Source organism: Cydia pomonella, chromosome 16 (assembly GCF_033807575.1).
Source record: "Cydia pomonella isolate Wapato2018A chromosome 16, ilCydPomo1, whole genome shotgun sequence".
Classification (NCBI taxonomy): domain Eukaryota; kingdom Metazoa; phylum Arthropoda; class Insecta; order Lepidoptera; family Tortricidae; genus Cydia; species Cydia pomonella.
Genome location: NC_084718.1, coordinates 16722673 through 16746175, shown reverse-complemented (window position 1 = coordinate 16746175; position 23503 = coordinate 16722673). Strand labels below are relative to the sequence as shown.

The 23503-nt window shown below is 37.7% G+C and overlaps 1 protein-coding gene across 5 annotated transcripts in view; it reads right to left on the bottom strand.

The window, feature by feature from the left end:
* Positions 1–23503, bottom strand: part of LOC133526093 (espin) — a 223389-nt gene that overhangs the window by 11938 nt on the left and 187948 nt on the right. For all 5 annotated transcript variants that reach the window (XM_061862545.1, XM_061862548.1, XM_061862546.1 and 2 more), the window contains 5 exons: positions 22886–23024; positions 21619–21705; positions 20425–20527; positions 19566–19767; positions 4823–5382 (listed from right to left, as the gene is read on the bottom strand). In XM_061862545.1, coding sequence (XP_061718529.1) covers positions 4823–5382; positions 19566–19767; positions 20425–20527; positions 21619–21705; positions 22886–23024 — 1091 coding nt within the window. The remainder of the gene's footprint in view (positions 1–4822; positions 5383–19565; positions 19768–20424; positions 20528–21618; positions 21706–22885; positions 23025–23503) is intronic.

Here is a 23503-nt window from a genome sequence, read left to right as displayed (position 1 = left end):
CAAATCAGTCAGACCGATTTTTTTAATCACTTTTAAGGCAGTTTACTGAAACAGTAATCGACTTATAATGAAACGAATAACTAATTAACTTATAATTAATTCGATGTTTAATTAATTATTGATTAAGGAACTCTATATTTATACTGTTTTTATTAGTATTGAATGCTAACCAAATTTTGGTGGTAACTACTGGGAAAAAAAATCCCCACCTTTTACCAGTGGTAACTACTGGGGAAAAAAACTCAGTAGTTACCACCAAACCAAGTTGGTGGTAACTAGTGGGTTTTTTCCCAGTAGTTACCAGTGGTAAAAGGTGTGAAAAAATTCCCAGTATTTACCACTGGTAACAACTTGGTGGTAACTAGTGGGAATAACCCGCTTAAAAATTAGTTTTTTCTTTGCAAGTGTGATGAAAAATATTGTGTGCAAATCCAGGGGTAAGAATATTGTAAACTCGGGTCTTTAATTCCCTCCAGCCTGCGGCTGTCGGGAATAACCACCCTCGTTCCCAAAATTTCACTTACCCCCCTCGTTGCACAATGTACTATTGCAACATTTGCGGCATTTGCGCTTACTTGCAAAGCATGTGCACAGCTGTGGACACTTGTTTTGGATCTCGTGCTAGTTTATGCAGTTGTATGTTTCTCATGATGACGATATCTGTTTAGTGTACCAACAAGTGTGTTCAGTGTGTGTTTAAAGTAAAATAAAAATCCCATAATATAATATTTACATAATTTCTTGAAACTTAAAATATACGTAAATATATTGTAGCAGTTTTCAACTGATAAAGATAACCCGATAGTGAACAAGCTATGGTAATTGAAGAGTGCAGAAGGTCGTTTCATCACACTGTTACCCGCCAGAACTTAATTAGAGTAATATTCATAAAGTTCATTACGTAACGCTCCTTAGCGATCATGTTTCCACCGTTGTTTTTGATGACTTGTATGGAAATTTTATTTGAACGTGTTACGCTTCGTGGTGTCACATTTACATATATTCGTAAAATCGTAGACAATCTTTTGAAGTCGAAAAACAAATAGAAATCATCAATGTTATAGCGTTAGTCATAAACACGCTACAAGTCTCATTTAATTATTTGTCGAATATGTCATTTTGAATTATGTATTTGTATGAAAATTATAAAACATAAACTAAACTAATTGACGCTTGTAAAGTTTTATAAATAGCCCTTTATCTCGGGAATGCGAGGAGGCATTCTCTTTACTGCAGTAAGTTTAAAAAAAAGGTGTGCTTTCTTAGTTAAATTTTTAATTCTGGTTGTAGTCTAAAAAAAATACGGCCGTTTATGCCACAAAAACGTACATTTAAACACTCTCAAGGCAATCAGAATTTATAGGGTACTTCCCGATGACTTAGAACTATAAAATTTTGTAAGTATACATTTGTCTAAAATCTAAAAACTATACATTTGTAAAAAAAATTACTTATTTTTTAATTATTTACTTGTCCATTTTTTTACATTGTTTCCCGATACAGTCACTATTATATTCACACCGCACACAAAACCACAGAATCTCTCGCAACTGACCATTTGACAGTAAAAAATAAACCACGTTTTATAATTACCACGCGCTTCACCATATTTTGGCATCATAATGAAACAATTTAAGCAAGGCGTAAGTATGCATTTGTATCGTAAAATAACGTAATCAATTTACAAAAGCATCGCCAATTTCATGGTTGGACAGATCGTTGCAAAAACTTATACACAATGTTTTTATCTTACGATATAATCGGCAATGCACTGCTATTGTGGTCAGAGCAAGTGGACCAGTTTTTTTTTTAATTACGTCGGTGGCAAACAAGCATACGGCCTGCCTGATGGTAAGCAGTATCCGTAGCCTATGTACGCCTGCAACTCCAGAGGAGTTACATGCGCGTTGCCGACCCTAACCCCCTCCCACCCTCGTTGAGCTCTGGCAACCTTACTCACCGGCAGGAACACAACACTATGAGTAGGGTCTAGTGTTATTTGGCTGTGATTTTCTGTAAGGTGGAGGTACTTCCCCAGTTGGGCTCTGCTCTAGATCTGGAATGACATCCGCTGTGCTGTGCCCTACCACACAGATGACATTCACAATGCCCATACCTCTCTTGTGGACGTAGTTTAAGGACATACCCGGGTCCAAAAGTAATTAAAGTGGGTCCCAGAGTAATTAAAGTGGGTAAAAGGTTCAGGACAGTACGAAAGGCATATATTGCCTATGGTATGGGCTTCTGTAAGTGCGTGATGTAAGATATTTTGCAATATTTTATTATTGATGAGTTTTTTAAACAAGAAATTCGGCAATAAATCGCTTAATATTTCACAAATAAATTACAAATTCTAACTACATAAATTGTTTAGAGATATACGAATGGATATACTTACTTAAAAAACGCAAAAAATTTCTAAAATGTTTAGCTAAATTGTATGTTAGTTATTAACATTTCAATGAAAACAACCATAATAAACAAAATCTGTCATAGCTGTGTGCAATTGTAATGTGCATTGTGCAAGTTGCCGAAAGTTTCCAAAAAGTTTTCAGACATTTCAGCAACTTTTTACAGGAACAAAAAGGAAACATTCACTTCGGAATTTTCGATTTTTATACTATAATATGAGAAGTTTCAGAATTTTTTGTGGCGTATGTATATGGAAATTTCATAATTTTGGAAATATTCCGGCGATACATCAGAACTAATAGATTTATAAGGCAATAAAATGTTTAACGATCACTATACGTTACGTAACACTTTATTTATTATTTTCATTTTTTATTTGTTTCTAAAACTTTAAATTGTATTTTTTTTTCATTTTATAATGACAGTTGTATATAGGAATCATACATTCTACGCCTACTTAAAGTTAAATCATAAAGATTTAATGATAAATCTCGATTAATAACCTCACGATCATTTCCTAAGATAGACCAATCAAAACCCGAGATCAACGTACTCAATTAACTAACTTTGAGATAATTAGCAAAGCATGCAACAATTTCCTCCTACAAAAGGCATTTGAGTGACCACAAATCGATCTTATGGCGTTGTTATAAGGTTCAAAACCAAACGATAAAAAATACAATCATTGCACGATGCATTTCGCGGAGTCTTAAACATTGATTAGAAAGACGTATATGTCTTTTAGTTTTATATCGTCTTACACCTCTATGGATATGGTGAAGCCTTATCTTTTATCAATAAGGACGTATGTATCTCTTAGTTTCATAGTGAGTTACGCTCTTTTGGAGCTGATGCAAATGGGTAGGGGGGAAAATGGATCAGTGGGTTAGTCTACGGACGTGGTGGAATGCTGACGAAGATGCACGGAGGAAAATTTGACTCGTTTTGTTGATAGCTGGTGACATGACGTCCGTATTTATATTTAGATAATGACCACTTCGGTACTAAGTGGCTTTTTGGAAGTAAACTGCATTAATGGCAATCCGCGATAGGGTCATGTCATTGTTTGTAAGTGAAATTATTTTTTATTGACGTTATATTTTTGTAATCGTTTTGAGTACAGAGTTTGATGAAATAATACATGGTGCAACGAGGGGGGTATGTAAAATATTGGACTCGAGATGTTTATAAATATTTAATCAAATTAAATATTTATAAACATACAAGAATAATTTATAAACGTCAGTATATTAAAAGTAAAACTCATTTATACTTACTTGAAAAAATATTATGGCAATAAAAAAATATATATTACGCCCGTGGGCATAATATATATTTTTATATTTCTACTTGTAATAATAATACGAGTTTGTTTGTCCGTACAGTCAGCATCAATAATACCAAATCAAACAATGCGCCAAAAGTATTTTCCGCTTACTTTATACTTTTACAACTTAAAATTCTTATATATCTATTTATATCTCTACTCTAGATTATGCGTTCAAAAGTATCTGCCACAGTCTAGTTGTTTTACATATACCCATAGTTCGTGTCATCCACGATGGCGCGCAGATTTGTCAAATCTAACCTTTAATAATGACATTAAGATTCAAGGCACGCGTCTTCGTGAATGGCACGATCTATAGAGATTCTTACTTTTCATTTCACATGCTCTGAAAGTGGGTCATTGTTGTTCTATGAAGTGTGCAGAAAATGATTTTTATTTTCTTACGATAAGCAATTAAAATTTGGTTTTAAATAGATTTGTTAGTACCCTTAACACATTCACCACTGAGCTACGATCGTAGCGCTACGTCGTAGCCGATAACATGCATTTCCCGGTATGTAGCAGAAATGCTTCACAGAGGCAAAACGACAACGTGTCTTGATGAGCGCCGAATGCGCTAAGAAGTACTATGTAAGTTTATACTTAGGTAGTCATGTTTAAAAACACAATTATATATATGTAGTTTACTTTTCTCGTATTCGAAATGAAAAGTAGTGTTAAACTCGAATGAAAGGCACAATTTCTGTCTCGGACTAATACCTAACTACCTCGACAGAAATGAGGGCCTTCATCCCTTGGTTAACAATCTACTATTTAACGCAAAGCCTGACACGCGACTTTTGATTGCTGACTGTACCAACAAACCGTGTTGAAAGGAACACTTTTAGAAATCCGTTCTTCTAATTTCTAATTCCAAGAAGCATAAATAAACTAAATAGTATTTACATAAGTAGTTAATGTCGTCAAATCATGCATGTTCTTTCCATAGATCGGTATTTTGTGAACACGTAAAGACCAAAGTTTGCAAATAGGAAAGACAGTATTTTCTCATGATTTCCCCCGTCACTTTCATTTCGTTGAATAATATCACCTCGACCTTAAAAATAAAAATGCAACACTCACCTGATCGACGAAGTTCTCCGCCGTAAATCGCTTCGTGAACTCCGTGAACGTTTCCTTATCCTGAAGACTCTCCCTCCTCGCCCGCTCAACCTTCATCTTCTTGATTCCAGTGATATCCTTCGACATCTTCAGTTCTTCTATCAAGTCTATTTTCGCACTTTTGTAGCTTTCCGCTGCGCTCGGTAAGCATTGTAGGCTGACTGAGCGGGCGGGCGGCGGAGCGGAGAGCGTTTTCGTCGCCGGCGCGCGTAAGCGGACAGCGCTTAGCTCGGCGGTGCTAATGGCTGCCAGCGGTTGGGCGGCGATCATAGGGGGTTGCGGGGGTGGCGGAGGGGGCGCGTTGTCGCTGAGCGCGGGCGGCGGCGGCGGGCGCGCCTCCGCCGCCGCGTCGTCCCGCTTGCACGGCGCCGTGATTGTTTTCAAGTACTCCGAGGGCTTAATCAGCCTGTCAGGCGCGTTGTGGGGGAAGGCCGGCGGCACGAACGGAAGCACCGCTTGCTTGTTCACGAGATTGAGCCCGCGCGGCCGCTCCTCGTCTGTGGACGCCGAGCCGCGGCGAGCTGAAACATGGCGCCCGTTAGGAGGGGAGAGAAAGTCGCGCGCACGCACCCTGCGCCGACGCAACCATGCGTGCACGATCAATAATTTTAATACTCTACACTATTATTTAATAATTCAATTAAATAGGTAACTAATGGAAACAATAGTAACTAATAAACTTAACTAATCAATTTGAGGACTGATAAATGTATGAACAAATTAATAACGATGAGATGGCATGCTCATTGAAAGCACAATGCGTATAAAAACTGCTTAGATCACTTGACATGCATCGTGCTGTCAACGGATACTTTATGTCACTATAATTAAAGCTATTTTTCTTTGCTCAGTAATTAATTAAGTTGGTCCGCAGTGAGTAAATGGTGGAATGTTTGCTTGTCAACCGGTGCGTAAGATATATTAAAGATAATACGTTATTTTCTATGAAATTGTGTCTTCATTCGTTATTCGTTGCTCGTCGTCTGTTTTTCATACACATACATAGTGTTTGTCACATTACGATACTTAGGTGTTTATAAATACTGTTTTTAATGCTGGTAACGACCTTTACTACCGTAGTGTAAGTAATTGGGGATATTGGACCCCAGACAAAATTACCTTTAGTCTTAATATAACCTATACTTTTCTCATTTTCCATCCATATTTCAATTTTCACTATTACTTTCTACAAATCTGTATTTTAGAAAACGTTAATAACTAGGTATACTTACTTATTTACTGCTGTGGCGGAGCGATCCGAAGTGGATCTTGGCCTCCAAGCCTCTGACACTAAAGACCGCCATGCTTAATAGAACTAGGTACACGTTTTTTCAATTTATATATTGTTGTATCTACCTAAATGTCTATTAATCAATGACCACATTACCTATTTATTAGACGACATAGGTGAAATACGAAATGCAATCTTACTTTCCTACCTACTTAGGAACAATAACAATCTTACTTTCCTACCTACCCTACATGACTAGGTTTATTATTAACTATCAAAATAAGATAAGTAGTTAGTTTATCTGTATTGCGGTATAGCGAAACGTTATCTTCCTTAACCTGTCGTTTCCCAAACTGTCAAAAAAAAGCACCCTTTTATCTACCGAGGCCGGAGATTACCGGCCAATTGTTTGTTGCCCCATACCCACCCACCAGACTTGTTACGACGGATGTTGTCGCAGCCGAAAAGCACCTTTATTTTATTTTAAATATAAAAAGCCGGTAATCTCCGTGCGTAACAAATACGGGGCACAAAATATTGGACGGAGATCTCCGGCCGCTACGGGATACGTTTTTTCTCAAAATGTTGTCAAATTTAGTAGGCTACTTTTTGTCTGATAAATACTTAAACCAATTAGGTTAATTAATAACCTAATTGGTTTAAGTAGGTATTTATCAGACAAAACTGTTTGAAACGTTTCGCTCCGGTGAATCTACATTGTATTCGTGCACCTTCGTGGAGTTTACGTAAAATCAAGAAATCTGCTCGAATTTGCAACATCTACGGCGAAACTCTTACACAAGGTCAAGTCTAGATGATTTTTTCTGTACGACTGTGCGTATAGTGAGTGATCTTGGAGTAGGTACAGTCGACATCAAACATAGCGTAATCTACCATTCTCTGATAATAAAAAGAGACATGTCTCTAAATTTAGATCAGTTAAACTGTTTCAGATCCTTATGAAAGCAAATTATCCAGATAAATCTCCGTTAAGAGGAAACATTAGTGGTCATTTTTCCATACAAATGTTCTCGAAATTTCTCCCCCAGCTGAATATTTTTTTTATATCGGTTCATTGGGTTCAATATTACCAGTATCTGTCTTTGTACGTTTTTTGATATTCTTGTTTTTATAAGAACTAGGTTACTTTATAAAGCGCTAAAACAGCCAAATACCTAAATGCGTCGTATACCATAGTATTTGCCTAGCATGCAAATGAAAATGAAAATGTTTATTTGGGTAACAAATAAATTACAATTATAATATAATGGCCGGAGTTTCCTAGTAGATGAATATATACATCTGTGTCAGGAAACCCCGCTCTTCCGCTTGAGGTTTACAATAGCCGTTTCCTAAATAAACTAGGTATATATTTGCAAACTGTATTTCATAGTACATAATGACAATTTCACATTACATGTGTGTGTGTGTGTGTGTGTGTGTGTTTGTGTGTGTGTGTGTGTGTGTGTTTGTGTGTTTGTGTGTTTGTGTGTGTGTGTGTGTGTGTGTGTGTGTGTGTGTGTGTGTGTGTGTGTGTGTGTGTGTGTGTGTGTGTGTGTGTGTGTGTGTGTGTGTGTGTGTGTGCGCGCGCGCACGTACAACACACGTAACAATAAACGCAAAAATCAAAACGGCCAGACACAAATAATTTCTTTCTCATTCCGTTTCCAATATTTCGTTACGATTGGTTGGCTCTTGGAAGAGGAAACCGTCGCGAACTAAACCTCGATTTCTGAGATTTTACGCAAGATTTGCTCCTTAGCTGTCCTTGTCCTTATAGCACTAATTTTAGGAGTCCCCCATCAGCGCGACGGAGATATTTACCTAAAATTCTCAAATCGGAAAAGGGCCTTAGCGTAATTCCTCTTAAGAAAAGTATTCGAGGGTAACAGATGCTTTTGGGGCGTTTTTCATACGCTACGGTAGATATTAACTGTACCTATTCATTTCAACTGTAAAACTTGGATAAAAAACCTAATGCAAAATAAGTTTCACTCTATAATGAGATTCAACAACTTTACATATAATGTTATTAAAGATAAGAATTGGCAAATCTGCGCGCCATCGTGGATGACACAAACTATAAGCTATAATAATTCAGTCGCATTAATTAACACGTACCAAAAATTGTAAAGCAATTGAAAAGTTTCACCTCACAAAACGAAAATCTAATTCAAGGAAACTTTAAGTAGGTACAAAGATCGTCAAACAGATATACTAGCGCAATCCGCTACCGTTTCACTCTGCTTAAGGCAGCATTTAGACACTAGATTATAAATTAAAATCCTAATTAAATAATAATAAATACAGGCAATGATATTATATTATTGATAACTATAGATATAGCATACTCTAACATAACAAGCGAAAATGCTTCCAACGTCACGGCAGCACACACTCACAGTATGTTTATTGTTTACATACGCAAAAGGCGAAAGGAGGCGGTATAATTATAAGAATACCTAATTAAAAAGAGACCACAGTGTTTGTCACTTGCGCGTCATAATTAAAGTCCAACGACTAACGACAAAACTGTACAATTTTGAAGCGCGTATAACCTATAAAATATAATATCATTGAATGCAGTTAGATTTGTTGCTGTAAGTCTGCTGCGTCACAGAATAAATAATAGTGTTACCGTACAGAAATGACACTTCCTACAAAACCGAAGTTTGACAGCGATTCAGGGACGAATCGTGCTGTCCCTTTCTGATATTTAGGGTTTGTCAAAATTCAAGTCATTATCTTACCTGTGGTCTATTTCTGAGAACTTTTATCTGAGTGTCTACAGTCTAAGAGAAATTGAAAAAGAGGTGAATTGTCAAAAAAAAACATTGTAGTCACTGCCATTTTTCGACACATGATCAAAAGTTTTAGAACGCCATTTGACTTTGATCCTTATCCTTTCACTGATATATGTTTAATTTGTAAAGTATCCAAAAGTGGCGCCATCTAATAGATCAAAGGCAATCGATGGCGCCACAATCTTTGGGTTATGCCCGGTAAGATGGCGCCAATTTTTGATATTTAACAAATTTAACACATATCAGTGAAAGAATAAGGATCAAAGTCGTATGGCGTTCTAAAAGTTTTAATCATGTGTTGAAAATGGCAGTAAATTTACTGTGGCTACAAAGTTTTCTTTGACAATCCACATCTATTCCAAATTCACTTTGCTATAGGTAGTTTATAATTTATCGGCCTCCTAGCTTAGTCGTAACTGTCGATGGTGACTCTGCCTACGAAACAGCCCGTCTGATGGTAAGCAGTTACCATAGCCTATGAACGCCTGCAACTCCAGACATGTTATATGCGCGTTGCCGACTCTAACACCCCGCACCCTCGTTGAGCTCAGGCAACTTTACTCACCGACAGGAACACAACACTATGAGTAGGGTCTAGTGTCATTTGGCTGCGGTTTCTGTAAGATGGAGGTTACTTCCCCAGCTGGGCTCGGCTTTAGATCTGGAATGACATCCGCTGTGATGTGCCCTATCTCACTAAGCGAGATGACTTTCGCAGTGCCCATACCTCTCTTTTGGGCGTAGTTTAAGGACATACCCGAGTCTACAATTTTCACCAAAAGAGTCACAAAATAGTCTGGGTGAAAAGACCCCAGCTAATTAGTCCGTATAATCTAGGAAGCACTGTTAAACGGTTACCTCGTCGACAACGAACCGTGACTAAATTGTTGTTATTTCTGTCTGTCGGTGGAAGTCAGATTAGATCTACATACATATCTGCTTTCAGTTTTGCTAGCTGAAAGTCGCTTTCGCGAAATCTGAGAGTACTATTTGCGAACGTAGTTTTACGATTCGTGTTAGATGTTGTTTTAATGTTAATTTTAATGTTTTCTTCTAACTCTTTGTCGGGGCAAGTTAACAAGTGAAAACCAACATCATTGGTGTGTTTTGCCTCCTTTTTTATTAATTAATTATTATTTAACTTGCAATGTATGTATGTCGCGAAGTTTAAGTACCTATAAGTATTAAATTAAATTAAAATGTTTGAAAATTTAAACTTAGCAGATCAAGTTACTTAATTAAAGAGGTACTAGTTTGTTCATACAATTAAATCGCGCGACAAGCTTTTATGTACATATAAATTGTTATAAGTTGATGATTAAAATTTTTAAGGAAAATTTTATTTTCTTCTTTTTAGAGCATTTAAATAAAAGCTTTTATTAAAAAAAAAACTTTTGTTTTATATTATTACAAGCTTTTTAGTTTTATAAATAAGTACGCAAAGTTTCTCGCGGCATATCATAACTGGCCATAACAGACTAGATAGGTTTATTCCATCACATATTGTGTTTCCTTCTATTCTTTCAGCGGTATTGATTTAGTTTTAGCTTTAACAAAAAGTGTAATTGGAACATAATTCGTCTCTTCCTTAGTTTTGACATAGAGAGAAATAATTAAGCATAGAGTGCTCACTCCCTACATCAGTTTTGTTACCAAAACGCTTATTATTTTTGTTGTCGACATCTAGCATGGAGTAGCGGAATTATTAGTACTGCTACTTGACAATAGATGTCGCGACGAACGAAAAGTCTAATGCTCAACAATTTTTAGCTAATATTGAAACCGGATTAATCGGAACTCTATTTTCAATTCCTTCGGCTTGAAATATTAGTTGTAAATTGTTGAGCAATACAATTTTCGTTAGTCGCAACACTTGAGACATCTAATGTCAAATAGCGGTACTGATAATTCCGTTACTCGATGCTAGATGCCCACTACTAAACTGAGGTATGGAGTAAGCACTCTATGTACTATTTTCTCTATGGTTTTAATTATTGACACTGTTATATTGTATCTTTATTTAATAAGTACCTATTTTAATATGTATGTTTATGTAGGTACGTTTATGGTTCTACTTATTTATGTATGTGTGTTCATAAGTGTTAAGTGTTCGTAGATTGTTTTTACTGCGTGCTTCCCTTTACGTACACAATATGGTCAGTCGTCAGCCTAATCTACAAGACATGATACTAAAAAGAGTGTACAAAATTCCCAAGCCCCCTGTTAAAACTGCTTTTGCTATGAGATTCTCGGCTTATCTCTTTCCGCATTTATACAATAAATTAGTAAAAATCTGCGACATAAGGCACTGTAACTTAACTGAAGCAAAAAGGCATATCCAACCCCTACTACTTTCTTGGAACTATGATGAGTCAGAGGATATTTTGAAATGACTGTAGTAGACGACAATATTCAATTGCGTCTGCTCCCGAAAGATGAATAACTTCTACAGCTACTTTTCTTTTATTTTGTTTTCTCTCACATTTCGTAGTTATACACACGCACATATTCATAGATACATACTCACATATATACACACATACCCTCACATAAACACTTTCACTTACATACAACTTACTGAGACCTTTTTAACTGTTTTTGTGCTTAGTTTGATAGTTAGTCATATAATAAAAAAAACTAATTTAATTTAGCTTTAACAATAATGTATTCTGTTAAAATGAGAACCGCACCATTTCGATACTTCTCTGAGATTCCCACGTGACAGGCTGAGCCTAGTGTGGGGATCAATGTACTGCTGGTCTTGTAATGCCAAATTCTTGAAATAAATATTATTCTTATTCTTATTCTTATATTAATGTTATGTTGTTCGGTATTAATTCCGTTCGAATTTTTTATTTTATTTTTTCTCGGTACCACCTACCTACTTGCATATTTTAATTTTCTTATCTCCGCTTCCCAAAGGTTGTCTGGAAGAGTTTGATCTTAAACAATACGGCCGTCTGTTGCTACCTCTATCTAATTGTCATTGTTTTTCTTTCTGTATATTTATTGTGAACTCTGTGAGGTGTCAATAAAGAAAATTGAATGAGGACTACCGTTTAATTATGCCGTTAGGGGTGCTAGAGTGCTAGTGCTTTCAAAATGTCACAAGTCACAAGCATAGAATTTTTCAATTTCAATTTCAATTTATTTGAAGCATACAATTAACCCTTACAGCTCAACCTTACGTAGTAATTGGAATTACATTGCTGAATAGCTTACAACTTGCATTTTTATAATAAATAAGTGAAATGATTATTATAAGCACATTCGATTTAAATCTATAACACATTACATTAGAATTATGAAGCTATTACATAAAAGAGATCGAGGGAGTAAAATAATTGATTAAATATCATTGATGTTTGGAGGTCGAAAGATTTTTTTAATCGCGAATATTCACTCCTTATTCATAATTGTGGTAAATATTTCTCCATCTTTAATTAATCATGGCAAATATTATGTATAGTTCAATATTTGTTAGTGGTTTTAAAAACGTGCCAACTAAAATTTTATGAGATTGAAAAAACGCAAACTTACACGTTAAAATACCTTTGTGTAGGTACGAGTATATTAGAACGTATTGTTTTTTTTTTTAAAATAAGCATAGCAGATGTTTGAGGATTGTTTTCTGTACCTACATCTTCAGTGGCGCCATCTGGTGAGCTCAAAAACGGTCGCCCTCATTGTATCGGATTGTATTGTTGGCTCTGGCTCGACTACATGTGAGATGGATTAGATCACTCCAAACTATTCGACAATCGAGCTAGGTTTCAGTGCAGACTTTAATCGAAGCGCGCCTAATTTATTACTAGCAATACTGCAATGCGTTGTCAGTGTCTTGCAAATTAATTAGTTCCAATAGCTTTTACTAAGACGTAAACTGAATATGTTTGTATATGGGGCGTTCCATTGACGGCATTTTTCGACCATTTGAAGTTGATGATAAATATCGTCATCTAGTAGCACACAGGCCTTATTGAGCTTACTGTGAAACTAGGTCAATTTGTGAAAGATTTTCCAACATTTTATTTATTTATACAACGTTTATTTTTGATAAGACCGAATAATCAAAGGGTAGTTAGTTAAGGCTTTAATGAATACACTTTCATAGTTTTTATAAATAAAATGGACGACTTTTATTTTTCCATATAAAATAATTCAGCAAGCAATACAGGATAATATCACTACTTTGTTTTAACTTAAAACATCACATTTAACGACGCGACGTCACAAGTAACCTTGATGTACGACTTACATTTTGCCGCTCGAAACATATTCAAAATTTTTTTTTTTTATCACGACGGTGGCAAACAAGCATACGGCCCGCCTGATGGTAAGCAGTCACCGCAGCCTATCGACGCCTGCAACTCCAGTGGTGTTACATGCGCGTTGCCGACCCTTTAAAAACCTGTACACTCCTTTTTTGAAGAACCCCATACTGTAGACCCTCGGGAAAACCTCGGAAGGGTGCTCATTCCACAGCCGGAGCGTCCGCGGGAGGAAATTCCTCTTGAACCGCACAGTACGCGACCATTTAGGTTCTAAGGTGTGAGGGTGAACTCCCTACCGACGGCGAGCGGTGCGGTGATAGAAAGTGGCCGTTGGCATCATGTCAAACTTATTACTTACTCACTTAAATTGTATACCTCAGAGCTCAGCAAAATAATTATGCTCTGGTAAGTAGTTAAGACTAAATTTAAAAAATCTCTCAGAATTATGTTAGAGCACTAAAACCCACGTCTAGTTTAAGTTTGCGATTTTATCAAAAGTACACACTGTATCATTCGTTGAATCATCTTTATTTGTTTATCCGATCAGTTTCCAAATCGTCACGAAATGGAAAGTGAACATTACTTAATGCTTCAGCCAAAATCATTTACATATATTATTTTATTGTTTTGACTGTACTTACGGTACAATCAGGCCGAGACTAACAGCCCATTACACGTAGAAAGTGAACTAAGTTAATTACTTGCTCACTTAAATTGTATTTTCTCTTCATTACATTGCAAATACGTCGAAGTTAGTCAAAATACATCAAAAAGCGGTTTTTATTTTGCGTTTTCAATGCTGGATTTCTACGATTTTGCGATGTTTTTATCGTGTGACAATCTGCAGTGTACTTAACTTCCACCACAGATCTAACTTACTCAGTAGGGCTTAAGATGGTCATTATTATTTGTCACCATATGCCTGTCACGTTCTAACAAGTATGTAAGCGCGAAAGTGACGGACATAGTGGAAAGTGATAAAAATGGAACCATGCTGCCAACGCTGGTTATAAGTTTTATCACAAAGGTTTTTATTGATAAAAAAGTTATGCGTACAGATTCCTTATTATTATACATACCGTTTAAAAGCTTATTGGATGGTAAATAATTTACAATATAATGTAGCGTAATTTGTTGCCGCAGGTTTGCATAATTCTTAGGTAATATTCGGAAAGTCATCAAAAAATTACAAAAAATGTGACGTTTTCAAGCAGAAGGCATTGTTGCTTACCATAATGACGAAATTTGCTTGTATCTTTATACGAATAACCTGTGAGAGCGTCCTTATGGCAAGCGACAATGTGGTACCTTTTGCTTGAAAACGAGGTTAATTCGATTACTATTGTTTATTTATTTTTTCTTTAACATCCTTGAATCGCACTTAAATAATTTAAGTGGGCAAAAGGGAAGCCATCAGGCCCAAAAATACGTTGACATTTTTTGCTGCGACGTTTTTACCAAACGTTTGCGTTTGTATATCAAAGCTAAAGAAGAATATTTTGAAGACATAACATTGTTTTAATACTAAGTAACAAAAAACCTAAAAATATTATTTTCAATTTTACCAAGGTATTTTTGTGCTGCCAAAAAGCGAGGCGTAAGCCCGAATTGTCTAAGATTACACATATGCCTAATTCAATGAATAAATGATGTATTTAACCTATTAAACATGGATTATTTTTTAAGAACAAATAGGCAATATCCCTAGTCGTATTCAAACATCACATATCAAGCATAATACACCGTACTCGAGGAGGCATTTTGCTGGCACGTCAGTTCGTAACGAGTGCAAATAAATTAATAAACTTTCGAGTTGTCAGAATAAGGTATTTGCACTAACTATTTGTATCCTGGGATTTAACCATAATGACGCATGGTGGTCCCTATGATGGCTCATCTACACGAAGGCCCAGCGTAGGCCAGTCCTAGGGACGCATTTATGCGTTAGAAGGAGCAAATGATATTGCTATCTAATTTCACCGCATAACTGCGTCCCTTAGACTGGCGTACGCTGGGTCATCGTGTAGAGGAGCTCTGAGAGTTGATTTTTATATGGAGTAGCTATCACAAATGTATGTATAGACATTTTTTTGAAGTTTAGCACATTAATTTACTTGGTTGGTAACTTTTAGGAAATAAAAATACGGTAAAAACACATTTCGTAAATATGTTTAATTAAACCTGTCCAAAAGATACTTGTAAGAACTGTACCTTATTCAACTCGAAATTTATTGATTTATTTGCAAAAAATAATAATAATAATATTACCTGCTGTACACCTCTCGACACCCCTGAGCCGTCCACACCGGTGTTGCTCCTGGTCGTCTTCACGACGGCAGTTTCAGGGGCCCATCTATAGTGGGCGGCGAGTCACCGCCTGCCTCGGTAACTAGTGAAAACATTGTTATGGCAGGTGTCCGGACGTCTCTGCAATAACCCATTCTCATTGTCCTCCCAAACTTCAATCCATAGACCGTTATACTGTTCACGTTTTCTACAATATTCCCAATGCCTGCTGCGACCGGATCATGGGTGTCTATTGTTGCACCTGTGGACGGGTTTCAGCAATCGTTCTACATGACATTAAAGCTCTCCAAGGAGCCTCTACGTGTTGGATCTATATCCCCACGCAAGCATATCAAAAGACCGGGATTTGTAGGCCCATGAAATTCAAGGGGATACAATAATATTAACTGTTATTTACAATATTTGCACGCCTGCGTGCAGACTGAATGCACGGATTTCTTTAATTTTGTAATACCTTCTCATAACAGTATTCTATGCAAATATAGTTATTTGTTTTACAAGGGGGCAAAGTTGTTGTTTAACAGCTCGTGCTAATATTGATATCCGAGGAAGCGAAAGATTCCAAGATTGAACCACGTGTAGCGAGTGGTTCGAGAAGTGGAAACTTGAGCGTTAAGAGAGTTTCAAGGCACGAGGGTAAACAAACTCTGCCTCCGAGTGAAACACAATTTTTCACCACACCATCGTGAGGACAATACTAACTATGAAATACCAAAAAAATCAAACCAAATCAAATCGAAATGAATGTAATATAAAATGTTTAATTCTAAACTAACATTTACAAGTCTATTCCACTAGCTAACATAAGGAAACCACTCAAAATTTGCATCTGATTACTTTGCCCCACATGTGGATAAAATGCAACTTTCTCATTCTTTTTTAAATAATCAAGAGAAAGAGAGAACATCAAACAAACCAGTTGGTGTGGTGAATTTTTTTTTGAATCTTTGAATGTTATTCACTGAGATGCCCGCAAAATGCCTCCTCGAGTGCGATGTATGAACATAAATCAGTTATTCAGGAATTAGGCCACAGGGGCCCTTTTACATGTCAAATTTTTACAAGCTATAAAAATTTCCAAAAATTACAAAATACAATTAGGTACTAATATGAAATCAATGAAATATTTGATACTTTATTAGAGATGTACACAGTCTCTAAATGTCGAATTACACAAAAAACTATGATAAAAAGTTACAAACAACAAATACTAAAATTCTTTAGAGATGTAAAAGTCTCTAAGTGTCAGAGATAAAATATAATAAAAAAAAGCGGCCAAGTGCGAGTCGGACTCGCGCATGAAGGGTTCCGTACCATTTATGACGTATTAAAAAAAATCTACTTACTAGATCTTGTTCAACATTTTACCACTTTGGACACACATTTTACCACTTTGGAAGTGTCTCTCGCGCAAACTATTCATTTTAGAAAAAAATTATATTAGAAACCTCAATATCATTTTTGAAGACCTATCCATAGATACCCCACACGTATGGGTTTGATGAAAAAAGATTTTTTGAGTTTCAGTTCTAAGTATGGAGAACCCCCAAAATTTATTGTTTTGTTTCTATTTTTGTGTGAACATCTTAATGCGGTTCATAGAATATATCCACTTACTAAGTTTGAACAGTATAGCTCTTATAGTTTCGGAAAAAAGTGGCTGTGACATAATCGGACAGACAGACGGACATGACGAATCTATTAGGGTTCCGTTTTTTGCCATTTGGCTACGGAACCCTAAAAACGATTATTAAAATTATCCTTCGAGGTGTAAAGGGTCTTCAAGACTTGAATTCTTATATAAAGAATTAAAAGACAAAAAATTATATCATACAAACAGACAAGAACGGAATGAAGTTTCTCACGTTAATGCCACTCATACATAATACATAACATAATATGTAGCCCGTGTAAGCTTAAACAGACCGGTCTTCACAAACAGCACCCATTCACGAGAATGACGCGTCGCATATCTCAGCCATCGCCAGTGGGGCGACACTCCTCCTTTCGGTCATTCTCGGCTCAGCATTGCACCGAGCAATTATTAGGGTTGGCACAACTTGACGTCCTTATGCGTGCACGACCACAGATAAGATAACCACTAGAATTTTGACAACCCTAAATAGCCGATAAGGATAGTGCCATACTTTAGAAATGGACAGCATGATTCGTCCCTGAGTCCCTGATTCTGTGCCATCGCCTCCCTCAACATTCATTAGGGAAAGTGGCGACCCGATCAACGACGCTACCGTAAGCAAAGACTTAAGCGAGCATGACATGTTAGAATTACGCATTTTGAGATTTTTTTTTTAATTTGGTTACGTAAATAACATGTCCAGCCTCCTTCACATCAGATACAAATGTTACTGATTTTATCTCTTTTATTAACAACATATAATTATTTTAACAACTGTTTCGCGGTGCAGGCTTAATAATTAGTAAGTACATTATACTCGTATGTTGTACGGAATTATGTCTGAAACGTACCTGCGGCCAGTATAAACTACGTTTTCTTAGAAAGTCAGTTTTATAAGTCTAGTTTAATATATTTGACATATTTGTAATATTTAAACTGCATTTACGGTGAATTGCACTTTTAGCCTACTTTGAGTTTAGCCAGCAGAGTTTTTGAAAAACCGTTGCACTTTTTTTATATTATAAAACGGTTGCCAAAAACATACATCGGAATCTTGAAGCCTTTCTCTATTACTTTATCGATTCGATACCTGATTTTGATTAAACCACTTTCGCTCTTAAGAAAAAAATCACGAACATAGATGTTAAACGCACCATTTGAACAAAAGCTAAAAATATGAAAGCTAAAAGTGCGTAATTTTATGTTTGATCGAACTCATTGTTACTTTTATTTGTTAAAAATAACAATTTAATAACAATGAATCTCAGAAGACTCGAACATCACCACTCCGCTAGGAGTCCATAACTCGGTATTTGAAGCTGAGTGATTGAGCATCATAAACGCGGCGGCTGACATCACTGCAAGAAGGAACCTCCATACGCATATTTTCCGACAGTAAAGCAGTCTTATTGGCTCTAAAAAGCCATATTGTTACATCAAAACTAATACATGTATGCGATGAACGACTAGCGGGTTATGTCATAATACGAGTAACAAGCCCACCCTTCAATGGATCAAGGGATACAGTGTATCCCGGGGTAACGACGCTGCGGACGAGCTTGCCAGGCAGGGATCAAGTGCGGAGGCGATTGTCCCAGCACCGGTTCTCCCGATACCCTATTAGCAAGGTACGCTCACTGCTGCTAGCACGTACAGGGAAACAACGTAGAGCATACTGGCTAAACCAGACTGAATGTATACAGGCCAAACAGGCCATGCCCGGCATCAACGAAAAACTCACAAAGTCGCTCTTTCAACTTGGAAAGATCCGACTGGGAATGGTAACCAGTGTCATAACAGGTCATGGACTATTTGAGGAGGCTTGGACGATGGTGTCTTCGGTGATGTTGACTTATTCGATTCATGCTTTTATATGTCTTATACATACATACCTCATACCTCAGTCTGTAATTTTGACTATTGGATGCATAGATGCATCCTATAGTCAAAACTTGCATGGACGTTATTTTTGCTACACAATGTAAAATGTATCTTAAGTCTTACCACTACATTGCGTCGCACTATAATAAAAAATAAAAATAAAGCTAGTGGTTCTCGCTCTAATGTGCCTAATCTCGCTTTATGCGTAGGTGCCTAAGGTGCCTGCTTTATTCTTACCACACAATTTCTCAAGTAACTCAGCCTGCGTCTCAATTCCGACGATGTCATCGCCTGCTCTCTTGACAGCGATTCATAATTCACTTATATACTTACGACTTACGTATGTATCTCAACATCTTAGTCACTTTTTAAAACAGTTTTCCTTAATTTACTTACTCAGTCTGCCTCTTAATTCCGACGGTTTCAACGCCGGCTCCTCGTACACGTAAGACTACCTACAACCTAGTCTGATTTTCTTGTGTACTCTTGAAGTCCTGGTACTTACTCTTTAGTCGCTGTTAACAGCGTAGTTGCATTTGCTGTATTTCTGCTCGATTATTTTTCCACTTACCCAGCCTGCTACGCAATTCCGACGGCTTCAACGCTGGTTCTTCCAACACAGCTGGTGGCGGTGGAGGCGGCGGCGGCGGGGGCGCCTCGTCGCCGGAGCTGCCGCCGGAGGACACGCCGGAGGAGGCGGAGGCTTGCACGATGGTGGTCTCTTCCGTGACGGAGGCGCGGCGGCTGCCGGCGGCTGAGGAGAGGCGGCTGGCCTGGTGGAGAGAATAATGTACTTATGTTATCTACAAACAGGATCAATAGATAGCTCTGTAGTTGTATTCGTAGCAGCAACAGAGCAGTATTTTACGCGTCTAGACTCCTTATTAAGACCCGAAAAGTACTAGTGCGAAAAAATCTAGCAGCAAATTTGACACCTAAAGATCATTTCTTTCTCCAGGAATACGACCGCAACTTTTGTAGTTTGAGTTAATATAATGCGGTTTTTCTGTGGACAATAGAATTTTCTTACTTTATCGTTATAGCCTACTAGGTACTTCTTAAAAATTATAACATGAAAGTCTCAAAATAATGTACTTTGTGATGTCTACTGTAAATATGTACATTTGTAATGTCCAGTAATATCCACAGTAAAAGAAACCGGTTATATCGAACGTTTTCACCTTGTTGTTTATGATAATGTTATGACGATGTTTATTAAGGCATTTTCTACGATGTCTATACTAAACCCATGTTTTCTCAAACATTCTCATGACACGACCTCTTGACATGAGAACACTTTTGGTGACTGGCATAAGAAAAATTACGAGCTTTTCCCTCAACTCCTTGCAACCTTTCTTTTTTCGGCTCTAGCTTTGTGACTAGCATGAGGTCACGACCCAATAATGAAATTTCACGAATTTGGTACTTACGAAGTTCTGTGCTTTATGCGTGAGCGCAGCCAGCTTGGTTGCTATGGTGGATTTGGCGTGGTTCTCGGGTGCAGGTGACACCTCTTCGTATGCCTTGCTTATGCTGTTCAACAAAAGAAAACGTGTCCATAACTTGGTTCAAGTACAAAACTACAGTATATTTCAAACGATATTGAATCAATAATTGATTCCTTTACAGCTGGATTACCAGCTAGATACCTTGAGCTATAATAATAATACTACAGCTAAAATAATATACTACTTAGTTTTCTGGTAATAAAACTTTATTTATTTATTTTCGTCACACTTGCTCGAAAAAGATCTTATTTCATGCAGGTGTACTAAGGACAAATGCCTATATTGTTCCTGTGGGAGTTATGGATTGTGAAAAAAAATGCTAGGGAGTTATAACTTTTTTTTAAATTATGTTACTAATTCGTACAAACCATGTAGCGTAAATGAGTTTTACCTAAAAAAATACTGCCGTTAATAACTGATTATTTTTGTTCATGGTTAAAAATATTTAATTTAATTAATTTAATAGCCGTTTAAAATATTTTTACATAATTTTCAATCGTGTCTGAATGCAGAATAGGTCTGTGCCTTCGATGCCTAACCTGTCAAGAAATGATAGATAGATAGATAGATAGATAGATAAAGCGTTTATTTGTTTGCTGCAAATACACACAATTTAAAAACACATAGGCAAACAGAGAAATGACAGTATAGTGAAGGAATGTTTGATATGTCACCGTATTTAAGAATAATTCCGCTTTAAATTAAGTTTTTTCTTCGCAAATGTGATGAAAAACATTGCGTGTAACTCCGCGCTCCGGGGGTAAGAATATTGCAAACTCAGGTCTTGAATGTACTATTATATACAGCCGTTAGCAAATTATACTTGTGTGGTAGTTCTCCCTTCAATATGTAATAGGTACAAAGTTGAAAGATGAATAGAGGTAGTGTCACAATTCTGTGACAAGCCATTTCGGACCGCTCAGCTCTCAAGTTATAAATGTGTGCATGACGCACGTAAACACGTGGGAATCTGCGTGATAATGTAATCACAGTTTTGTCTTAGCGGCCTTATATCTGCCTATTTCAATTTGGTAATCGTAAGGATGTTTTCAATGGTTAAACTAGATGACTCTGCACGCCAAATGATATAGTTACAAAGGTTAGATCAATACTAACCTGTCGATGCCTTCTTTGGTGGTGTAGTCGACGATGAGCGCCGCGCTGCCGGGCCTGCTGTGGCTGCCGGAGTCGCGGGAACTGCTCCTGTTCAAACATACAGACAAAAACGTTATATTTCTAAATATATGAAAGTATCCATCATCCAAGCATTAGCCTTATAATAAGCCTCTAAAGATGCGCGAACCTCAGCTTTCGTACATTATACAGGTGCCTACCTCCTCCTTTCGTGTTGCTCGTCTTTGGGCATGTAAATGTTTCCATAGCGGTGGTCGCGGCGCGTCGCTTTGGCTATACTGTCACTGCCAGACTATTCTAGAATCTTGGTGGTTAAAGCTACCTACCTCCTCCTTTAGTGTTGGTCTTCTTTGTGCATGTAGACGTCTTCATAGCGGTGGTCGCGGCGCGTCGCTTTGGCTATACTGTCACTGCCAGACTATTCTACAACCTTGATGGTTAAAGTTACCTACCTCCTCCTTTAGTGTTGCTCTTCTTTGTGCATGTAGACGTCTTCATAGCGGTGATCGCGGCGCGTCGCTTTGGCTATACTGTCACTGCCAGACTATTCTACAACCTTGATGGTTAAAGTTACCTACCTCCTCCTTTAGTGTTGCTCTTCTTTGTGCATGTAGACGTCTTCATAGCGGTGATCGCGGCGCGTCGCTTTGGCTATACTGTCACTGTCAGACTATTCTAGAATCTTGGTGGTTAAAGCTACCTACCTACCTCCTCCTTTAGTATTGCTCTTCTTTGGGAATGTAGATGTCTTCATAGTGGTGGTCACGACGCGTCGCTTTGGCTATACTGTCACTGCCAGACTATTCTACAACCTTGATGGTTAAAGTTACCTACCTCCTCCTTTAGCGTTGGTCTTCTTTGTGCATGTAGACGTCTTCATAGCGGTGGTCGCGGCGCGTCGCTTTGGCTATACTGTCACTGCCAGACTATTCTACAACCTTGATGGTTAAAGTTACCTACCTCCTCCTTTAGTGTTGCTCTTCTTTGTGCATGTAGACGTCTTCATAGCGGTGATCGCGGCGCGTCGCTTTGGCTATACTGTCACTGTCAGACTATTCTAGAATCTTGGTGGTTAAAGCTACCTACCTACCTCCTCCTTTAGTATTGCTCTTCTTTGGGAATGTAGATGTCTTCATAGTGGTGGTCGCGACGCGTCGCTTTAGCTCCATTGTCGCTATCTGACTGCTCCGGGACCGTGGTCGCTTCTGATCCGTGGAGCTCTGCTTTTATTAGTAACAAAGCTGCGTACCTCCTCCTTTGGTGTTGCTCTTCTTTGGGCATGTAGATGTCTTCATAGTGGTGGTCACGACGCGTCGCCTCAGCTCCACTGTCGCTGTCTGACTGCTCTGGGACCGTGGTCGCTTCGGATCCGTGGATCTCGGCTTTTACTGGAAATAAATAAATATTTGGAATTAGATAGTTGTTAATGTAATGAATAGGACAAATTTAACTAGAGAATACCGCAGGCGCAGGCGATGGATGATATTTCCGGAAGGTCCGTACCTTTAAACCTTCAAGAAAAGAGCGTATTACCTACATCTCAAAGGCTGACAACGCACTTACAACCTTTCTGGTGTTGCGAGTGTCCATGGGCGGCGGTAATCGCTTACCATCAGGCGATTCGTCTGCTCCTTTGCCTCCTACTTAAGTATATCATTAAAAAAATTGATGACAATGTAAAATACGTCCGAATACATCTGGAATATGCTGCTCGCCATTAAAGAGAACCTTGCAGAAGTCGCTCTGATTAGACGAGCAATCTAACATCATGCGTGCGAACAGCTCGTAAGCGGTGCGCGTGCAACGGTAGAGCGACGCATTCGGCCAATCTGGACGCACTTTTGGTTTAGGTATTAATTACCAATTG